Source organism: Embiotoca jacksoni, unplaced genomic scaffold, assembly GCF_022577435.1.
Source record: "Embiotoca jacksoni isolate LCO1_2020_lvr unplaced genomic scaffold, fEmbJac1.0.p SCAF_91, whole genome shotgun sequence".
NCBI lineage: Eukaryota > Metazoa > Chordata > Actinopteri > Embiotocidae > Embiotoca > Embiotoca jacksoni.
In genome coordinates, this window is record NW_027185449.1 from 77628 (window position 1) to 95564 (window position 17937).

The window sequence follows — 17937 nt, forward strand, 5'->3', positions numbered from 1 at the left end:
CTGACTGAGAGAGAAATACCGGTATTGGGGTTATTATTTGAATTTGTTATTTTTCTTTATGCTGTTCCCTTGATTTTCTGTGCGTGTTAATAACTATAATAAATTGCAGTTCAGTTCCTTGTTTTAAACTGCAAACATTTGCCGTGTTTCATTCACTCCCAGAGCGACCTAAAGACAGTCCTAAACTTAACACAGGAAATCTAGTGTGTTACTAGCATTACATTTCCAGTCACCTTTTATTGTGTTCATTATTCTGGTTAATTCCAGGTTTATTATACAGTGGTCACACAATCAAGTCTTGATTTTTGTCCTTTAGGCTTAAACCATGTGAAACATCTTTCCTCTGTTGAAAGGTTCTCCAGATATCTATTCATTTATTATCACTGATGAAATCACCAATAATTGGGTTTCTATGTTCTTCCAAAAATCTCCACGTCCATCTGTCCATTCATCAGGAGTCGTGTTGAAATCTCCTCCAACCAGTAAAAACTCGGTGGGAAAGTTTCCTTTAGTTCCTTGATAACTGTTGTTACTTGATGCAACAGATTTCTGTTGTTATGATCGTTGTTATCGACATTTACCAGAATAATGAAAACAGTAAATCTGAAGAACACGTGCAACCCAATGTCCGTTATCATCTGCCTTATCAATTCTTATTTTACCTGGACATCTGTTGAAACATATCGCTGCTCCTGCAGAGCGTTTTCTTCTTTTTGAAACAAACTTTATTGAACATCTCAATGCAAAATAATACATGTGGAAATAAGCATACATAATATAAATTCATCATTCAACGATAATATCTGTAATATATGAATATTACAAATATTATCAAAAGATTTAAGTTTTGTTTTTAAACCAAAAAGGGGGGAGGAGACATTTGAGATCTCAACTCTTTCTTTGATGCTTTTTTTTCAAAGACCAGGTTCTGGTGTGGGGACAGGTCCAGGATGTTTATCGGCAGCAGCTCGATGGAGGAGAGAGGCCACAACGTGTGGCGGTGGCCGGTTGCTAAACCTTTCTGTCTGTACTCTCACAAGGGCTCAACTATAAGGAACACATTGGTTCAGATAAGGACAAGAATGTGTCCTCTGCTGAATATGGTGAGACACAGAGACAGACATAATCAACACGTATCCTGGACAGTTAGTTCCTGGGGTCGGGGTGTCCTTTATGGGACCTTCACCCCATTCAGGGAATCAGAGGAGTCTCATAGTATGTCAGGACTAAACAATAGAGTTTCCTTGACAAATCCCCCCTTTTCTTGATGTGAAATCAACACCTTCAATTTAATCCAAAACCACTAAGTGAGAGTCAGTCAGAGAAAAATGACATCCTGACTTACTCATAAGTGAACATTATAATAATCAAAAAAAAATAGTCAAAATCATATCAATCACATTACAATCAATACATTGGTTATAATCAACAGTAGTGATGCACACCCATTATTTTCTCATCAAAGTTCAAGATTCATGACATCACGTCAGTCAATTAATCATCAAATCGTTCCGTATCACAGAGGAACCTGTAAATGTTGTTCCCCTGGAGCCGAGACACGTCCACTCACCAAAGATGGACATCACAACAAGTGAAGTGCGCCAGGTTTGAGTAAAGAGGGCATGCGTAGGTCCCAGGGGCAGCCATGGAGTAAAAAGACCCATGACCGGATAATTAAACCTATGACCAATACTGTCAAAGTCATAACATCTGTTTGAAGACTATTTTGATTTAAAACTTATGGAAAAACGCAGCAGAATTAACCATGCTATACTTAACCTAAATTTAGCTCCGATACGCTTTCACTAAATCCGAAAGGAACAAGTTAACACTTAAAAGTAAATCACTCAAATCACTCTTGTTGTTTCTTTTTCTTCAACTTCAAGCAAAAAATCAAAAATAGATCAATCACATTAAAATTACAGAAATAAACAGGAAGTATTTCATCATTAAAACTTATAGAACGAAGTAAATTAATATGTTTATTATGTTTGAAAACACCTGAGAAAAGATTTAATAGAGAACAGATTTAAACAGAGAAGATCTACAACAGTAACAGACAGTGAACTTACTTCAGAGTCTCCAGACTACAGTGTGGACTCTCCAGAAAACCACACAGTTACTTCACAAATAAAACCTCCAGCTCTTTGTTGTTACTCAGGTCCAGATGTTTCAGATGGGAGGGGTTGGACTTCAGAGCTGAGACCAGAGAATCACAGCTGATCTTTGACAAACTGCAGTTCCTCAATCTGAATAAAGAATAAAAGCTGTGAGTTTAGACTCATTCAGTGTTTCATGGTGTGTTCAGAGCTGAAGAAGGTTCACAATGTACAAGTTTAGAAAATGGAAACTCCAAACAGCTGCAGGTTGAAACAGTGAAACAGAAGCAGTGAAGAAGAGCTCTCATTAACATGAATGACAACATGCTGCTGCTTCAATAAAGACGGAGTGACTTCAGCTCTTAAACTCTGCAGCTCCACCAGCGGCTCCATCGATACAAACTCATGTTGTCCAACAAACTGATCCCAGATTCCTCTGAAGATCCTCAAGTTTCAGAAGAAAACAAACATGTCCGACTGAATGTGGAAGAAAAGTCCATCAGATGATCCAAACTACATCTACAACATTTGATGTGATGTGATGTGTTTGAATATTTCAGTCCAACATCATCACATGACTCCAGACCAGTGTGAACAAGCACATACTGAACATTTATTTGTTGCAGTCTGATGTTGTGGAAAAGATTTCTAGTTTTATTTCAATGTCAGACTTTAAGGTGAAAATCCAGAGTTTCAGTTTCACAGTCGATCATCCAGTGAAGGATTTTTCTTCTTCTATGAAGGTTTTAAATGTGGACGTTGCTCTGCCACAGTCAGCGGACTAAACCAGAGAAGAAGAAAACAGACTTTCCCCTGAAGATCCTCAGTGTGGATCAGTAGAATATCAGCTGATGTCTGCAGTTTAGTTTCACCACAACTTTCACATCATGTTCATCTCAGCACAACTAAAACATGGAGTCTTATGTAACCAGAATAATTTAATCTGGGATCTTAATTATTATGTTTAGGAACGATGTTATTGTCCCCTTAAGTAAGGTCGACAGGTTGTCACGTAGCCGTTTTCCTCTGTACACAGAAAAGTCCGAGGAGAGTCAATGTTTTCCTGAATATATCATCTTTGTTACTCCGTGCACAGAGATGGATAGAAGTGATCATCCATGTCTCAATAGAGGATGTTTGTTTTTCCGTCTGTGCTTCGGTATGGTAGGAGTTGTGAGCAGGAAAAGATGAATCAGATTCCGCTAAAGAAAAGTGAACAACTTTAAATTGAATGTTGAACGACGAGCCATTGAAGAGCTGCAGTTTCACCAACAGATCCTTAGAACTTTGAACATTTGATATCCTGGTGAGTTTATTGAAGTTCAATGCTTTTTTACTGTTGCATGCTAGCTTCGTTAGCAGGAATGCTCGACGATATTTAGAAGTAAGTTGTGTATTTTACAAAAACCAGTCAGGATAAATCTGAAGGGGAAACAAAAAACATTCCTGAAGATGTAATGATTGTAATTGAATGTCTTGAGTTCTGTATGTTCACTAATTAGTTGTTCTATTGTGTGTGATGTTTACAGCCATGCGGGTTGCAGGCCCAGTTGAGTAAATTGAATTAGTAATGAACTATTGTCCTGCACATGTGCAGAGGCTGTTTTTTTTAATATCTTGTTCGTTGGAACCAGAGGTACCGTCCATCCACCGTCCTGCCTGCCACCACTCACCCCATCTTCATCCATCTTACCGTCTACCTTCACCTGAGAGAATCTTCATCTCAGCTGGACATCACAGTTCACCTGGAGTCCATTTCACTGGACATTGTATGGGGGGGGGGGTAGGACATTTGAGAACTCAACTCTTTTTTTTATAACTTTTCTTCAATTTAATTTATTCCTGAGATCTCAGAGGTTTTTGATTTTCATATTTCCTGCTTGGACACTTTTTGACGTGTGGAATTGTCAATTTGTTGTAGTATTGTTATTAAATTGTGTTCTAATTAAACCTTTTGTTGTAAGTGTAATTCAGGGTGGATATTTCTTGTCTGTGCAGCAGTCAGACGAGTGATCGATTAACCAGTCTCCTCATTGAACCTGGATTACATTTGATAATTCCCCTCTTTTCTGTCTATTCTGCACTGTCTCTAAAGCAACAGCTGCACGGGGGTTACATATATAGAAATGAACCGTCTTGAGTATCAAACTGCAGCAGCATTATTTTCAACAGAAGGTTTTCTTTGATAGTATTTTTACTGGTCAGTAGTTTTCCTGCAGCCCCCTCATCACTAATGATTGATCCGCCCGCTCTGAGTGATATGAAACTGAAACTGAGAGCTTCTGACCGACAGCTCAGATGACGCTCTGACCATTTCAGGCTGAATTCATGAACTCAGCGATAACTATCAGCTGGTTAGTGGTTAGTTTAATAGTTAACCCATGTTGGTAGACTTTAGTTGACTGTGTGTAGCTGCAGGCTGATTTCATCCTGCAGCAGCGACACTTGAACGTCCAGCTTGTGGGAAACTTTCATCTCTCCGCCTGTATGTGACGGACTTCCTGGATGTCTCGACCGATCGCTGGTGTTTTCAACCTTTACACGCAAACGATGGTGAACATGGACTGCAGTGAAGAGTGACGGCACTTTAGTCCGTTTCTTCTCTGCTCCGCTGCCTGTAGAGCAGGCGGGACTCTGTGTCTGAGTGTCGGCTGCAGCGGACCGACAGCTGTCCCCCTCCGCTCGCTGCCGACACACATCTCGCGGCGTCCTCTCGGACACATTCATAAATACATTCAAATATATCTGGGCAGCTGTAAATTTACATGGACGGGCCGCCCAAGTCTAGTATATTTATGAGAAACACTGACATCACTGAAAGCAGCATGGAGCGACTCCAACCCTCTACTGACCTCAGAGTCTGTAGTCATCAACATGAGACATGAAGGAGCTGCAGCTGCTGATTAAACAGAGAAGATCTACAACAGTAACAGACAGTGAACTTACTTCAGAGTCTCCAGACTACAGTGTGGACTCTCCAGAAAACCACACAGCTGCTTCACTGCTGAAACTTGCAGCTTGTTGTAACTCAGGTCCAGATGTTTCAGATGGGAGGGGTTGGACTTCAGAGCTGAGACCAGAGAATCACAGCTGATCTCTGACAAACTGCAGTGCATCAATCTGAATAAAGAATAAAAGCTGTGAGTTTAGACCCATTCAGTGTTTCATGGTGTGTTCAGAGCTGAAGAAGGTTCACAATGTACAAGTTTAGAAAATGGAAACTCCAAACAGCTGCAGGTTGAAACAGTGAAACAGAAGCAGTGAAGAAGAGCTCTCATTAATATGAATGACAACATGCTGCTGCTTCAATAAAGACGGAGTGACTTCAGCTCTTAAACTCTGCAGCTCCACCAGCGGCTCCATCGATACAAACTCATGTTGTCCAACAAACTGATCCCAGATTCCTCTGAAGATACTCAAGTTTCAGAAGAAAACAAACATGTCCGACTGAATGTGGAAGAAAAGTCCATCAGATGATCCAAACTACATCTACAACATTTGATGTGATGTGATCTGTTTGAATATTTCAGTCCAACATCATCACATGACTCCAGACCAGTGTGAACAAGCACATACTGAACATTTATTTGTTGCAGTCTGATGTTGTGGAAAAGATTTCTAGTTTTATTTCAATGTCAGACTTTAAGGTGAAAATCCAGAGTTTCACAGTTTCACAGTCGATCATCCAGTGAAGGATTTTTCTTCTTCTATGAAGGTTTTAAATGTGGACGTTGCTCTGCCACAGTCAGCGGACTAAACCAGAGAAGAAGAAAACAGACTTTCCCCTGAAGATCCTCAGTGTGGATCAGTAGAATATCAGCTGATGTCTGCAGTTTAGTTTCACCACAACTTTCACATCATGTTCATCTCAGCACAACTAAAACATGGAGTCTTATGTACCCAGAATAATTTAATCTGGGATCTTAATTATTATGTTTAGGAACGATGTTATTGTCCCCTTAAGTAAGGTCGACAGGTTGTCACGTAGACGTTTTCCTCTGTACACAGAAAAGTCCGAGGAGAGTCAATGTTTTCCTGAATATATCATCTTTGTTACTCCGTGCACAGAGATGGATAGAAGTGATCATCCATGTCTCAATAGAGGATGTTTGTTTTCCCGTCGTCTGTGCTTCGGTATGGTAGGAGTTGTGAGCAGGAAAAGATGAATCAGATTCCGCTAAAGAAAAGTGAACAACTTTAAATTGAATGTTGAACGACGAGCCATTGAAGAGCTGCAGTTTCACCAACAGATCCTTAGAACTTTGAACATTTGATATCCTGGTGAGTTTATTGAAGTTCAATGCTTTTTTACTGTTGCATGCTAGCTTCGTTAGCAGGAATGCTCGACGATATTTAGAAGTAAGTTGTGTATTTTACAAAAACCAGTCAGGATAAATCTGAAGGGGAAACAAAAAACATTCCTGAAGATGTAATGATTGTAATTGAATGTCTTGAGTTATGTTTGTTCACTAATTAGTTGTTATATTGTGTGTGATGTTTACAGCCATGCGGGTTGCAGGCCCAGTTGAGTAAATTTAATTAGTAATGAACTATTGTCCTGCACATGTGCAGAGGCTGTTTTTTTTTTATATATCTTCTTCGTTGGAACCAGAGGTACCGTCCATCCACCGTCCTGCCTGCCACCACTCACCCCATCTTCATCCATCTTACCGTCTACCTTCACCTGAGAGAATCTTCATCTCAGCTGGACATCACAGTTCACCTGGAGTCCATTTCACTGGACATTGTTTGTGCGGGAGAGGGGGGGGGGGGGGTAGGACATTTGAGAACTCAACTCTTTCTTTTATACCTTTTTTTTAAATTTCAGTTGTTCCTGAGATCTCAGAGGTTTTTGATTTTCATATTTCTTGCTTGGACACTTTTTGATGTGTGGAATTGTCAATTTGTTGTAGTATTGTTATTATATTGTGTTCTAATTAAACCTTTTGTTGTAAGTGTAATTCAGGGTGGATATTTCTTGTCTGTGCAGCAGTCAGACGAGTGATGGATTAACCAGTCTCCTCATTGAACCTGGATTACATTTGATAATTCCCCTCTTTTCTGTCTATTCTGTACTGTCTCTAAAGCAACAGCTGCACGGGGGTTACATATATAGAAATGAACCGTGTTGAGTATCAAACTGCAGCAGCATTATTTTCAACAGAAGGTTTTCTTTGATAGTATTTTTACTGGTCAGTAGTTTTCCTGCAGCCCCCTCATCACTAATGATTGATCCGCCCGCTCTGAGTGATATGAAACTGAAACTGAGAGTTTCTGACCGACAGCTCAGATGACACTCTGACCATTTCAGGCTGAATTCATGAACTCAGCGATAACTATCAGCTGGTTAGTGGTTAGTTTAATAGTTAACCCATGTTGGTAGACTTTAGTTGACTGTGTGTAGCTGCAGGCTGATTTCATCCTGCAGCAGCGACACATGAACGTCCAGCTTGTGGGAAACTTTCATCTCTCCGCCTGTATGTGACGAACTTCCTGGATGTCTCGACCGATCGCTGGTGTTTTCAACCTTTACACGCAAACGATGGTGAACATGGACTGCAGTGAAGAGTGACGGCACTTTAGTCCGTTTCTTCTCTGCTCCGCTGCCTGTAGAGCAGGCGGGACTCTGTGTCTGAGTGTCGGCTGCAGCGGACCGACAGCTGTCCCCCTCCGCTCGCTGCCGACACACATCTCACGGCGTCCTCTCGGACACATTCATAAATACATTCAAATATATCTGGGCGGCTGTAAATTTACATGGACGGGCCGCCCAAGTCTAGTATATTTATGAGAAACACTGACATCACTGAAAGCAGCATGGAGCGACTCCAACCCTCTACTGACCTCAGAGTCTGTAGTCATCAACATGAGACATGAAGGAGCTGCAGCTGCTGATTAAACAGAGAAGATCTACAACAGTAACAGACAGTGAACTTACTCCAGAGTCTCCAGACTACAGTGTGGACTCTCCAGAAAACCACACAGCTGCTTCACTGCTGAATCCTGCAGATTGTTGTTACTCAGGTCCAGATGTTTCAGATGGGAGGGGTTGGACTTCAGAGTTGAACCCAGAGAATCACAGCTGATCTCTGACAAACTGCAGAACCTCAATCTGAATAAAGAATAAAAGCTGTGAGTTTAGACTCATTCAGTGTTTCATGGTGTGTTCAGAGCTGAAGAAGGTTCACAATGTACAAGTTTAGAAAATGGAAACTCCAAACAGCTGCAGGTTGAAACAGTGAAACAGAAGCAGTGAAGAAGAGCTCTCATTAATATGAATGACAACATGCTGCTGCTTCAATAAAGACGGAGTGACTTCAGCTCTTAAACTCTGCAGCTCCACCAGCGGCTCCATCGATACAAACTCATGTTGTCCAACAAACTGATCCCAGATTCCTCTGAAGATCTTCAAGTTTCAGAAGAAAACAAACATGTCCGACTGAATGTGGAAGAAAAGTCCATCAGATGATCCAAACTACATCTACAACATTTGATGTGATGTGATGTGTTTGAATATTTCAGTCCAACATCATCACATGACTCCAGACCAGTGTGAACAAGCACATACTGAACATTTATTTGTTGCAGTCTGATGTTGTGGAAAAGATTTCTAGTTTTATTTCAATGTCAGACTTTAAGGTGAAAATCCAGAGTTTCAGTTTCACAGTCGATCATCCAGTGAAGGATTTTTCTTCTTCTATGAAGGTTTTAAATGTGGACGTTGCTCTGCCACAGTCAGCGGACTAAACCAGAGAAGAAGAAAACAGACTTTCCCCTGAAGATCCTCAGTGTGGATCAGTAGAATATCAGCTGATGTCTGCAGTTTAGTTTCACCACAACTTTCACATCATGTTCATCTCAGCACAACTAAAACATGGAGTCTTATGCAACCAGAATAATTTAATCTGGGATCTTAATTATTATGTTTAGGAACTATGTTATTGTCCCCTTAAGTAAGGTCGACAGGTTGTCACGTAGCCGTTTTCCTCTGTACACAGAAAAGTCCGAGGAGAGTCAATGTTTTCCTGAATATATCATCTTTGTTACTCCGTGCACAGAGATGGATAGAAGTGATCATCCATGTCTCAATAGAGGATGTTTGTTTTTCCGTCTGTGCTTCGGTATGGTAGGAGTTGTGAGCAGGAAAAGATGAATCAGATTCCGCTAAAGAAAAGTGAACAACTTTAAATTGAATGTTGAACGACGAGCCATTGAAGAGCTGCAGTTTCACCAACAGATCCTTAGAACTTTGAACATTTGATATCCTGGTGAGTTTATTGAAGTTCAATGCTTTTTTACTGTTGCATGCTAGCTTCGTTAGCAGGAATGCTCGACGATATTTAGAAGTAAGTTGTGTATTTTACAAAAACCAGTCAGGATAAATCTGAAGGGGAAACAAAAAACATTCCTGAAGATGTAATGATTGTAATTGAATGCCTTGAGTTCTGTATGTTCACTAATTAGTTGTTCTATTGTGTGTGATGTTTACAGCCATGTGGGTTGCAGGCCCAGTTGAGTAAATTGAATTAGTAATGAACTATTGTCCTGCACATGTGCAGAGGCTGTTTTTTTTTAATATCTTCTTCGTTGGAACCAGAGGTACCGTCCATCCACCGTCCTGCCTGCCACCACTCACCCCATCTTCATCCATCTTATCGTCTACCTTCACCTGAGAGAATCTTCATCTCAGCTGGACATCACAGTTCACCTGGAGTCCATTTCAGTGGACATTGTTCGTGCACGGGGGAGGGGGATGGGGTAGGATATTTGAGAAATCAACTCTTTGTTTAATAACTTTTTTTCAATTTAATTTGTTCCTGAGATCTCAGAGGTTTTTGATTTTCATATTTCCTGCTTGGACACTTTTTGATGTGTGGAATTGTCAATTTGTTGTAGTATTGTTATTAAATTGTGTTTTAATTGAACCTTTTGTTGTAAGTGTAATTCAGGGTGGATATTTCTTGTCTGTGCAGCAGTCAGACGAGTGATCGATTAACCAGTCTCCTCATTGAACCTGGATTAGATTTGATAATTCCCCTCTTTTCTGTCTATTCTGCACTGTCTCTAAAGCAACAGCTGCACGGGGGTTACATATATATAAATGAAACGTCTTGAGTAGCAAACTGCAGCAGCATTATTTTCAACAGAAGGTTTTCTTTGATAGTATTTTTACTGGTCAGTAGTTTTCCTGCAGCCCCCTCATCACTAATGATTGATCCGCCCGCTCTGAGTGATATGAAACTGAAACTGAGAGTTTCTGACCGACAGCTCAGATGACGCTCTGACCATTTCAGGCTGAATTCATGAAGTCAGCGATAACTATCAGCTGGTTAGTGGTTAGTTTAATAGTTAACCCATGTTGGTAGACTTTAGTTGACTGTGTGTAGCTGCAGGCTGATTTCATCCTGCAGCAGCGACACATGAACGTCCAGCTTGTGGGAAACTTTCATCTCTCCGCCTGTATGTGACGGACTTCCTGGATGTCTCGACCGATCGCTGGTGTTTTCAACCTTTACACGCAAACGATGGTGAACATGGACTGCAGTGAAGAGTGACGGCACTTTAGTCCGTTTCTTCTCTGCTCCGCTGCCTGTAGAGCAGGCGGGACTCTGTGTCTGAGTGTCGGCTGCAGCGGACCGACAGCTGTCCCCCTCCGCTCGCTGCCGACACACATCTCGCGGCGTCCTCTCGGACACATTCATAAATACATTCAAATATATCTGGGCGGCTGTAAATTTACATGGACGGGCCGCCCAAGTCTAGTATATTTATGAGAAACACTGACATCACTGAAAGCAGCATGGAGCGACTCCAACCCTCTACTGACCTCAGAGTCTGTAGTCATCAACATGAGACATGAAGGAGCTGCAGCTGCTGATTAAACAGAGAAGATCTACAACAGTAACAGACAATGAACTTACTTCAGAGTCTCCAGACTACAGTGTGGACTCTCCAGAAAACCACAAAGCTGCTGCAATCCTGAATCATGCAGGTTGTTGTAACTCAGGTCCAGATGTTTCAGATGGGAGGGGTTGGACTTCAGAGCTGAACCCAGAGAATCACAGCTGATCTCTGACAAACTGCAGTTCCACAATCTGAATAAAGAATAAAAGTTGGAGATAAAATCACGTGATCCATCAGATGTGTTCAGTTTGAATGACTTTGTCCTTCTGTTATTGAGGATCTTCATCATGTCAGCCTTCTACTGACATCATCCAAATGTCAGCACAACATTCATCCACCTCTTCATGTCAGCACAGATCAATAACATGCTGCTCACCTCCGTCAGGTCTCATTACACCATCACTACTCTACTGATATTTTAAACAGCTGCAGCTGATGATGTTCTTTCATCTGAGTGTGTTGTGAAGGATCAATATCAGTGATCAGACTTTATCTGTGAAGTCACATTGAAATGAGCAGAAACCAAAGACAAATGTCTCCTTCAGGAAGTAAACGTTGAGTTTCAACAGATCAGAGTTCAGAGGATCTTCTGTTTACAGCTGAGACTCTTTAGAACAAATTACAAACATTCATTTACTTTAACAACCATCAGAGGACATTTTCTACACTTTCTGCAACAAACACTCTGAATTTAGGACAAGAACACTGAAAATAGGAACAAAACGAACATTAAAGCTTTAAGGATGGAAGTTGTGTTTGTACATGAAGGAGCTGCAGCTGCTGATTAAACAGAGAAGATCTACAACAGTAACAGACAGTGAACTTACTTCAGAGTCTCCAGACTACAGTGTGGACTCTCCAGAAAACCACACAGCTGCTTCACGCCTGAATCCTGCAGCTGGTTGTCACTCAGGTCCAGATGTTTCAGATGGGAGGGGTTGGACTTCAGAGCTGAGACCAGAGAATCACAGCTGATCTCTGACAAACTGCAGCTCCAAAATCTGAATGAAGAACAAAAGCTGTGAGTTTAGACTCATTCAGTGTTTCATGGTGTGTTCAGAGCTGAAGAAGGTTCACAATGTACAAGTTTAGAAAATGGAAACTCCAAACAGCTGCAGGTTGAAACAGTGAAACAGAAGCAGTGAAGAAGAGCTCTCATTAATATGAATGACAACATGCTGCTGCTTCAATAAAGACGGAGTGACTTCAGCTCTTAAACTCTGCAGCTCCACCAGCGGCTCCATCGATACAAACTCATGTTGTCCAACAAACTGATCCCAGATTCCTCTGAAGATCCTCAAGTTTCAGAAGAAAACAAACATGTCCGAATGAATGTGGAAGAAAAGTCCATCAGATGATCCATACTACATCTACAACATTTGATGTGATGTGATCTGTTTGAATATTTCAGTCCAACATCATCACATGACTCCAGACCAGTGTGAACAAGCACATACTGAACATTTATTTGTTGCAGTCTGATGTTGTGGAAAAGATTTCTAGTTTTATTTCAATGTCAGACTTTAAGGTGAAAATCCAGAGTTTCAGTTTCACAGTCGATCATCCAGTGAAGGATTTTTCTTCTTCTATGAAGGTTTTAAATGTGGACGTTGCTCTGCCACAGTCAGCGGACTAAACCAGAGAAGAAGAAAACAGACTTTCCCCTGAAGATCCTCAGTGTGGATCAGTAGAATATCAGCTGATGTCTGCAGTTTAGTTTCACCACAACTTTCACATCATGTTCATCTCAGCACAACTAAAACATGGAGTCTTATGTAACCACAATAATTTAATCTGGGATCTTAATTATTATGTTTAGGAACTATGTTATTGTCCCCTTAAGTAAGGTCGACAGGTTCTCACGTAGCCGTTTTCCTCTGTACACAGAAAAGTCCGAGGAGAGTCAATGTTTTCCTGAATATATCATCTTTGTTACTCCGTGCACAGAGATGGATAGAAGTGATCATCCATGTCTCAATAGAGGATGTTTGTTTTTCCGTCGTCTGTGCTTCGGTATGGTAGGAGTTGTGAGCAGGAAAAGATAAATCAGATTCCGCTAAAGAAAAGTGAACAACTTTAAATTGAATGTTGAACGACGAGCCATTGAAGAGCTGCAGTTTCACCAACAGATACTTAGAACTTTGAACATTTGATATCCTGGTGAGTTTATTGAAGTTCAATGCTTTTTTACTGTTGCATGCTAGCTTCGTTAGCAGGAATGCTCGACGATATTTAGAAGTAAGTTGTGTATTTTACAAAAACCAGTCAGGATAAATCTGAAGGGGAAACAAAAAACATTCCTGAAGATGTAATGATTGTAATTGAATGCCTTGAGTTCTGTATGTTCACTAATTAGTTGTTATATTGTGTGTGATGTTTACAGCCATGTGGGTTGCAGGCCCAGTTGAGTAAATTGAATTAGTAATGAACTATTGTCCTGCACATGTGCAGAGGCTGTTTTTTTTTTTAATATCTTCTTCGTTGGAACCAGAGGTACCGTCCATCCACCGTCCTGCCTGCCACCACTCACCCCATCTTCATCCATCTTACCGTCTACCTTCACCTGAGAGAATCTTCATCTCAGCTGGACATCACAGTTCACCTGGAGTCCATTTCACTGGACATTGTTCGTGCACGAGGGGGGGGGGGGGGGGGGGGGGGAGGTGGATAGGATATTTGAGAAATCAACTCTTTCTTTAATAACTTTTTTTCAATTTCATTTATTCCTGAGATCTCAGAGGTTTTTGATTTTCATATTTCCTGCTTGGACACTTTTTGATGTGTGGAATTGTCAATTTGTTGTAGTATTGTTATTATATTGCGTTCTAATTAAACCTTTTGTTGTAAGTGTAATTCAGGGTGGATATTTCTTGTCTGTGCAGCAGTCAGACGAGTGATCGATTAACCAGTCTCCTCATTGAACCTGGATTACATTTGATAATTCCCCTCTTTTCTGTCTATTCTGCACTGTCTCTAAAGCAACAGCTGCACGGGGGTTACATATATAGAAATGATCCGTGTTGAGTAGCAAACTGCAGCAGCATTATTTTCAACAGAAGGTTTTCTTTGATAGTATTTTTACTGGTCAGTAGTTTTCCTGCAGCCCCCTCATCACTAATGATTGATCCGCCCGCTCTGAGTGATATGAAACTGAAACTGAGAGTTTCTGACCGACAGCTCAGATGACGCTCTGACCATTTCAGGCTGAATTCATGAACCCAGCGATAACTATCAGCTGGTTAGTGGTTAGTTTAATAGTTAACCCATGTTGGTAGACTTTAGTTGACTGTGTGTAGCTGCAGGCTGATTTCATCCTGCAGCAGCGACACATGAACGTCCAGCTTGTGGGAAACTTTCATCTCTCCGCCTGTATGTGACGGACTTCCTGGATGTCTCGACCGATCGCTGGTGTTTTCAACCTTTACACGCAAACGATGGTGAACATGGACTGCAGTGAAGAGTGACGGCACTTTAGTCCGTTTCTTCTCTGCTCCGCTGCCTGTAGAGCAGGCGGGACTCTGTGTCTGAGTGTCGGCTGCAGCGGACCGACAGCTGTCCCCCTCCGCTCGCTGCCGACACACATCTCGCGGCGTCCTCTCGGACACATTCATAAATACATTCAAATATATCTGGGCGGCTGTAAATTTACATGGACGGGCCGCCCAAGTCTAGTATATTTATGAGAAACACTGACATCACTGAAAGCAGCATGGAGCGACTCCAACCCTCTACTGACCTCAGAGTCTGTAGTCATCAACATGAGACATGAAGGAGCTGCAGCTGCTGATTAAACAGAGAAGATCTACAACAGTAACAGACAGTGAACTTACTTCAGAGTCTCCAGACTACAGTGTGGACTCTCCAGAAAACCACAAAGCTGCTGCAATCCTGAATCATGCAGGTTGTTGTAACTCAGGTCCAGATGTTTCAGATGGGAGGGGTTGGACTTCAGAGCTGAACCCAGAGAATCACAGCTGATCTCTGACAAACTGCACTTCCACAATCTGAATAAAGAATAAAAGATGGAGATAAAATCATGTGATCCATCAGATGTGTTCAGTTTGAATGACTTTGTCCTTCTGTTATTGAGGATCTTCATCATGTCAGCCTTCTACTGACATCATCCAAATGTCAGCACAACATTCATCCACCTCTTCATGTCAACACAGATCAATAACATGCTGCTCACCCCCGTCAGGTCTCATTACACCATCACTACTCTACTGATACTTTAAACAGCTGCAGCTGATGATGTTCTTTCATCTGAGTGTGTTGTGAAGGATAAATATCAGTGATCAGACTTTATCTGTGAAGTCACATTGAAATGAGCAGAAACCAAAGACAAATGTCTCCTTCAGGAAGTAAACGTTGAGTTTCAACAGATCAGAGTTCAGAGGATCTTCTGTTTACAGCTGAGACTCTTTAGAACAAATGACAAACATTCATTTACTTTAACAACCATCAGAGGACATTTTCTACACTTTCTGCAACAAACACTCTGAATTTAGGACAAGAACACTGAAAATAGGAACAAAACGAACATTAAAGCTTTAAGGATGGAAGTTGTGTTTGTACATGAAGGAGCTGCAGCTGCTGATTAAACAGAGAAGATCTACAACAGTAACAGACAGTGAACTTACTTCAGAGTCTCCAGACTACAGTGTGGACTCTCCAGAAAACCACACAGCTGCTTCACGCCTGAATCCTGCAGCTGGTTGTCACTCAGGTACAGATGTTTCAGATGGGAGGGGTTGGACTTCAGAGCTGAGACCAGAGAATCACAGCTGATCTCTGACAATCTGCAGCTCATCAATCTGAATAAAGAATAAAAGCTGTGAGTTTAGACTCATTCAGTGTTTCATGGTGTGTTCAGAGCTGAAGAAGGTTCACAATGTACAAGTTTAGAAAATGGAAACTCCAAACAGCTGCAGGTTGAAACAGTGAAACAGAAGCAGTGAAGAAGAGCTCTCATTAATATGAATGACAACATGCTGCTGCTTCAATAAAGACGGAGTGACTTCAGCTCTTAAACTCTGCAGCTCCACCAGCGGCTCCATCGATACAAACTCATGTTGTCCAACAAACTGATCCCAGATTCCTCTGAAGATACTCAAGTTTCAGAAGAAAACAAACATGTCCGACTGAATGTGGAAGAAAAGTCCATCAGATGATCCAAACTACATCTACAACATTTGATGTGATGTGATCTGTTTGAATATTTCAGTCCAACATCATCACATGACTCCAGACCAGTGTGAACAAGCACATACTGAACATTTATTTGTTGCAGTCTGATGTTGTAGAAAAGATTTCTAGTTTTATTTCAATGTCAGACTTTAAGGTGAAAATCCAGAGTTTCAGTTTCACAGTCGATCATCCAGTGAAGGATTTTTCTTCTTCTATGAAGGTTTTAAATGTGGACGTTGCTCTGCCACAGTCAGCGGACTAAACCAGAGAAGAAGAAAACAGACTTTCCCCTGAAGATCCTCAGTGTGGATCAGTAGAATATCAGCTGATGTCTGCAGTTTAGTTTCACCACAACTTTCACATCATGTTCATCTCAGCACAACTAAAACATGGAGTCTTATGTAACCACAATAATTTAATCTGGGATCTTAATTATTATGTTTAGGAACGATGTTATTGTCCCCTTAAGGAAGGTCGACAGGTTGTCACGTAGCCGTTTTCCTCTGTACACAGAAAAGTCCGAGGAGAGTCAATGTTTTCCTGAATATATCATCTTTGTTACTCCGTGCACAGAGATGGATAGAAGTGATCATCCATGTCTCAATAGAGGATGTTTGTTTTCCCGTCGTCTGTGCTTCGGTATGGTAGGAGTTGTGAGCAGGAAAAGATGAATCAGATTCCGCTAAAGAAAAGTGAACAACTTTAAATTGAATGTTGAACGACGAGCCATTGAAGAGCTGCAGTTTCACCAACAGATCCTTAGAACTTTGAACATTTGATATCCTGGTGAGTTTATTGAAGTTCAATGCTTTTTTACTGTTGCATGCTAGCTTCGTTAGCAGGAATGCTCGACGATATTTAGAAGTAAGTTGTGTATTTTATAAAAACCAGTCAGGATAAATCTGAAGGGGAAACAAAAAACATTCCTGAAGATGTAATGATTGTAATTGAATGCCTTGAGTTCTGTATGTTCACTAATTAGTTGTTATATTGTGTGTGATGTTTACAGCCATGTGGGTTGCAGGCCCAGTTGAGTAAATTGAATTAGTAATGAACTATTGTCCTGCACATGTGCAGAGGCTGTTTTTTTTTAATATCTTCTTCGTTGGAACCAGAGGTACCGTCCATCCACCGTCCTGCCTGCCACCACTCACCCCATCTTCATCCATCTTACCGTCTACCTTCACCTGAGAGAATCTTCATCTCAGCTGGACATCACAGTTCACCTGGAGTCCATTTCACTGGACATTGTTCGTGCACGGGGGAGGGTGGGGGAGGTGGATAGGATATTTGAGAAATCAACTCTTTCTTTAATAACTTTTTTTCAATTTCATTTATTCCTGAGATCTCAGAGGTTTTTGATTTTCATATTTCCTGCTTGGACACTTTTTGATGTGTGGAATTGTCAATTTGTTGTAGTATTGTTATTATATTGTGTTCTAATTAAACCTTTTGTTGTAAGTGTAATTCAGGGTGGATATTTCTTGTCTGTGCAGCAGTCAGACGAGTGATCGATTAACCAGTCTCCTCATTGAACCTGGATTACATTTGAGAATTCCCCCCTTTTCTGTCTATTCTGCACTGTCTCTAAAGCAACAGCTGCACGGGGGTTACATATATAGAAATGATCCGTGTTGAGTAGCAAACTGCAGCAGCATTATTTTCAACAGAAGGTTTTCTTTGATAGTATTTTTACTGGTCAGTAGTTTTCCTGCAGCCCCCTCATCACTAATGATTGATCCGCCCG

The 17937-nt window shown here is 41.1% G+C and overlaps 1 protein-coding gene across 1 annotated transcript in view; it reads right to left on the reverse strand.

The window, feature by feature from the left end:
- Nucleotides 1–216: 216 nt before the first annotated feature.
- The window catches only part of LOC138193630 (NACHT, LRR and PYD domains-containing protein 12-like), a 54884-nt gene continuing 37163 nt past the window's right edge, over nucleotides 217–17937 (reverse strand). Inside the window, exons 19-25 of the mRNA XM_069141769.1 lie at nucleotides 15644–15817; nucleotides 14834–15007; nucleotides 11831–12004; nucleotides 11021–11194; nucleotides 8038–8211; nucleotides 5046–5219; nucleotides 217–2249 (exon numbers count right to left, since the gene is read on the reverse strand). Of these exons, the coding sequence (XP_068997870.1) occupies nucleotides 2120–2249; nucleotides 5046–5219; nucleotides 8038–8211; nucleotides 11021–11194; nucleotides 11831–12004; nucleotides 14834–15007; nucleotides 15644–15817 (1174 nt within the window). The 3' untranslated portion in view covers nucleotides 217–2119. The remainder of the gene's footprint in view (nucleotides 2250–5045; nucleotides 5220–8037; nucleotides 8212–11020; nucleotides 11195–11830; nucleotides 12005–14833; nucleotides 15008–15643; nucleotides 15818–17937) is intronic.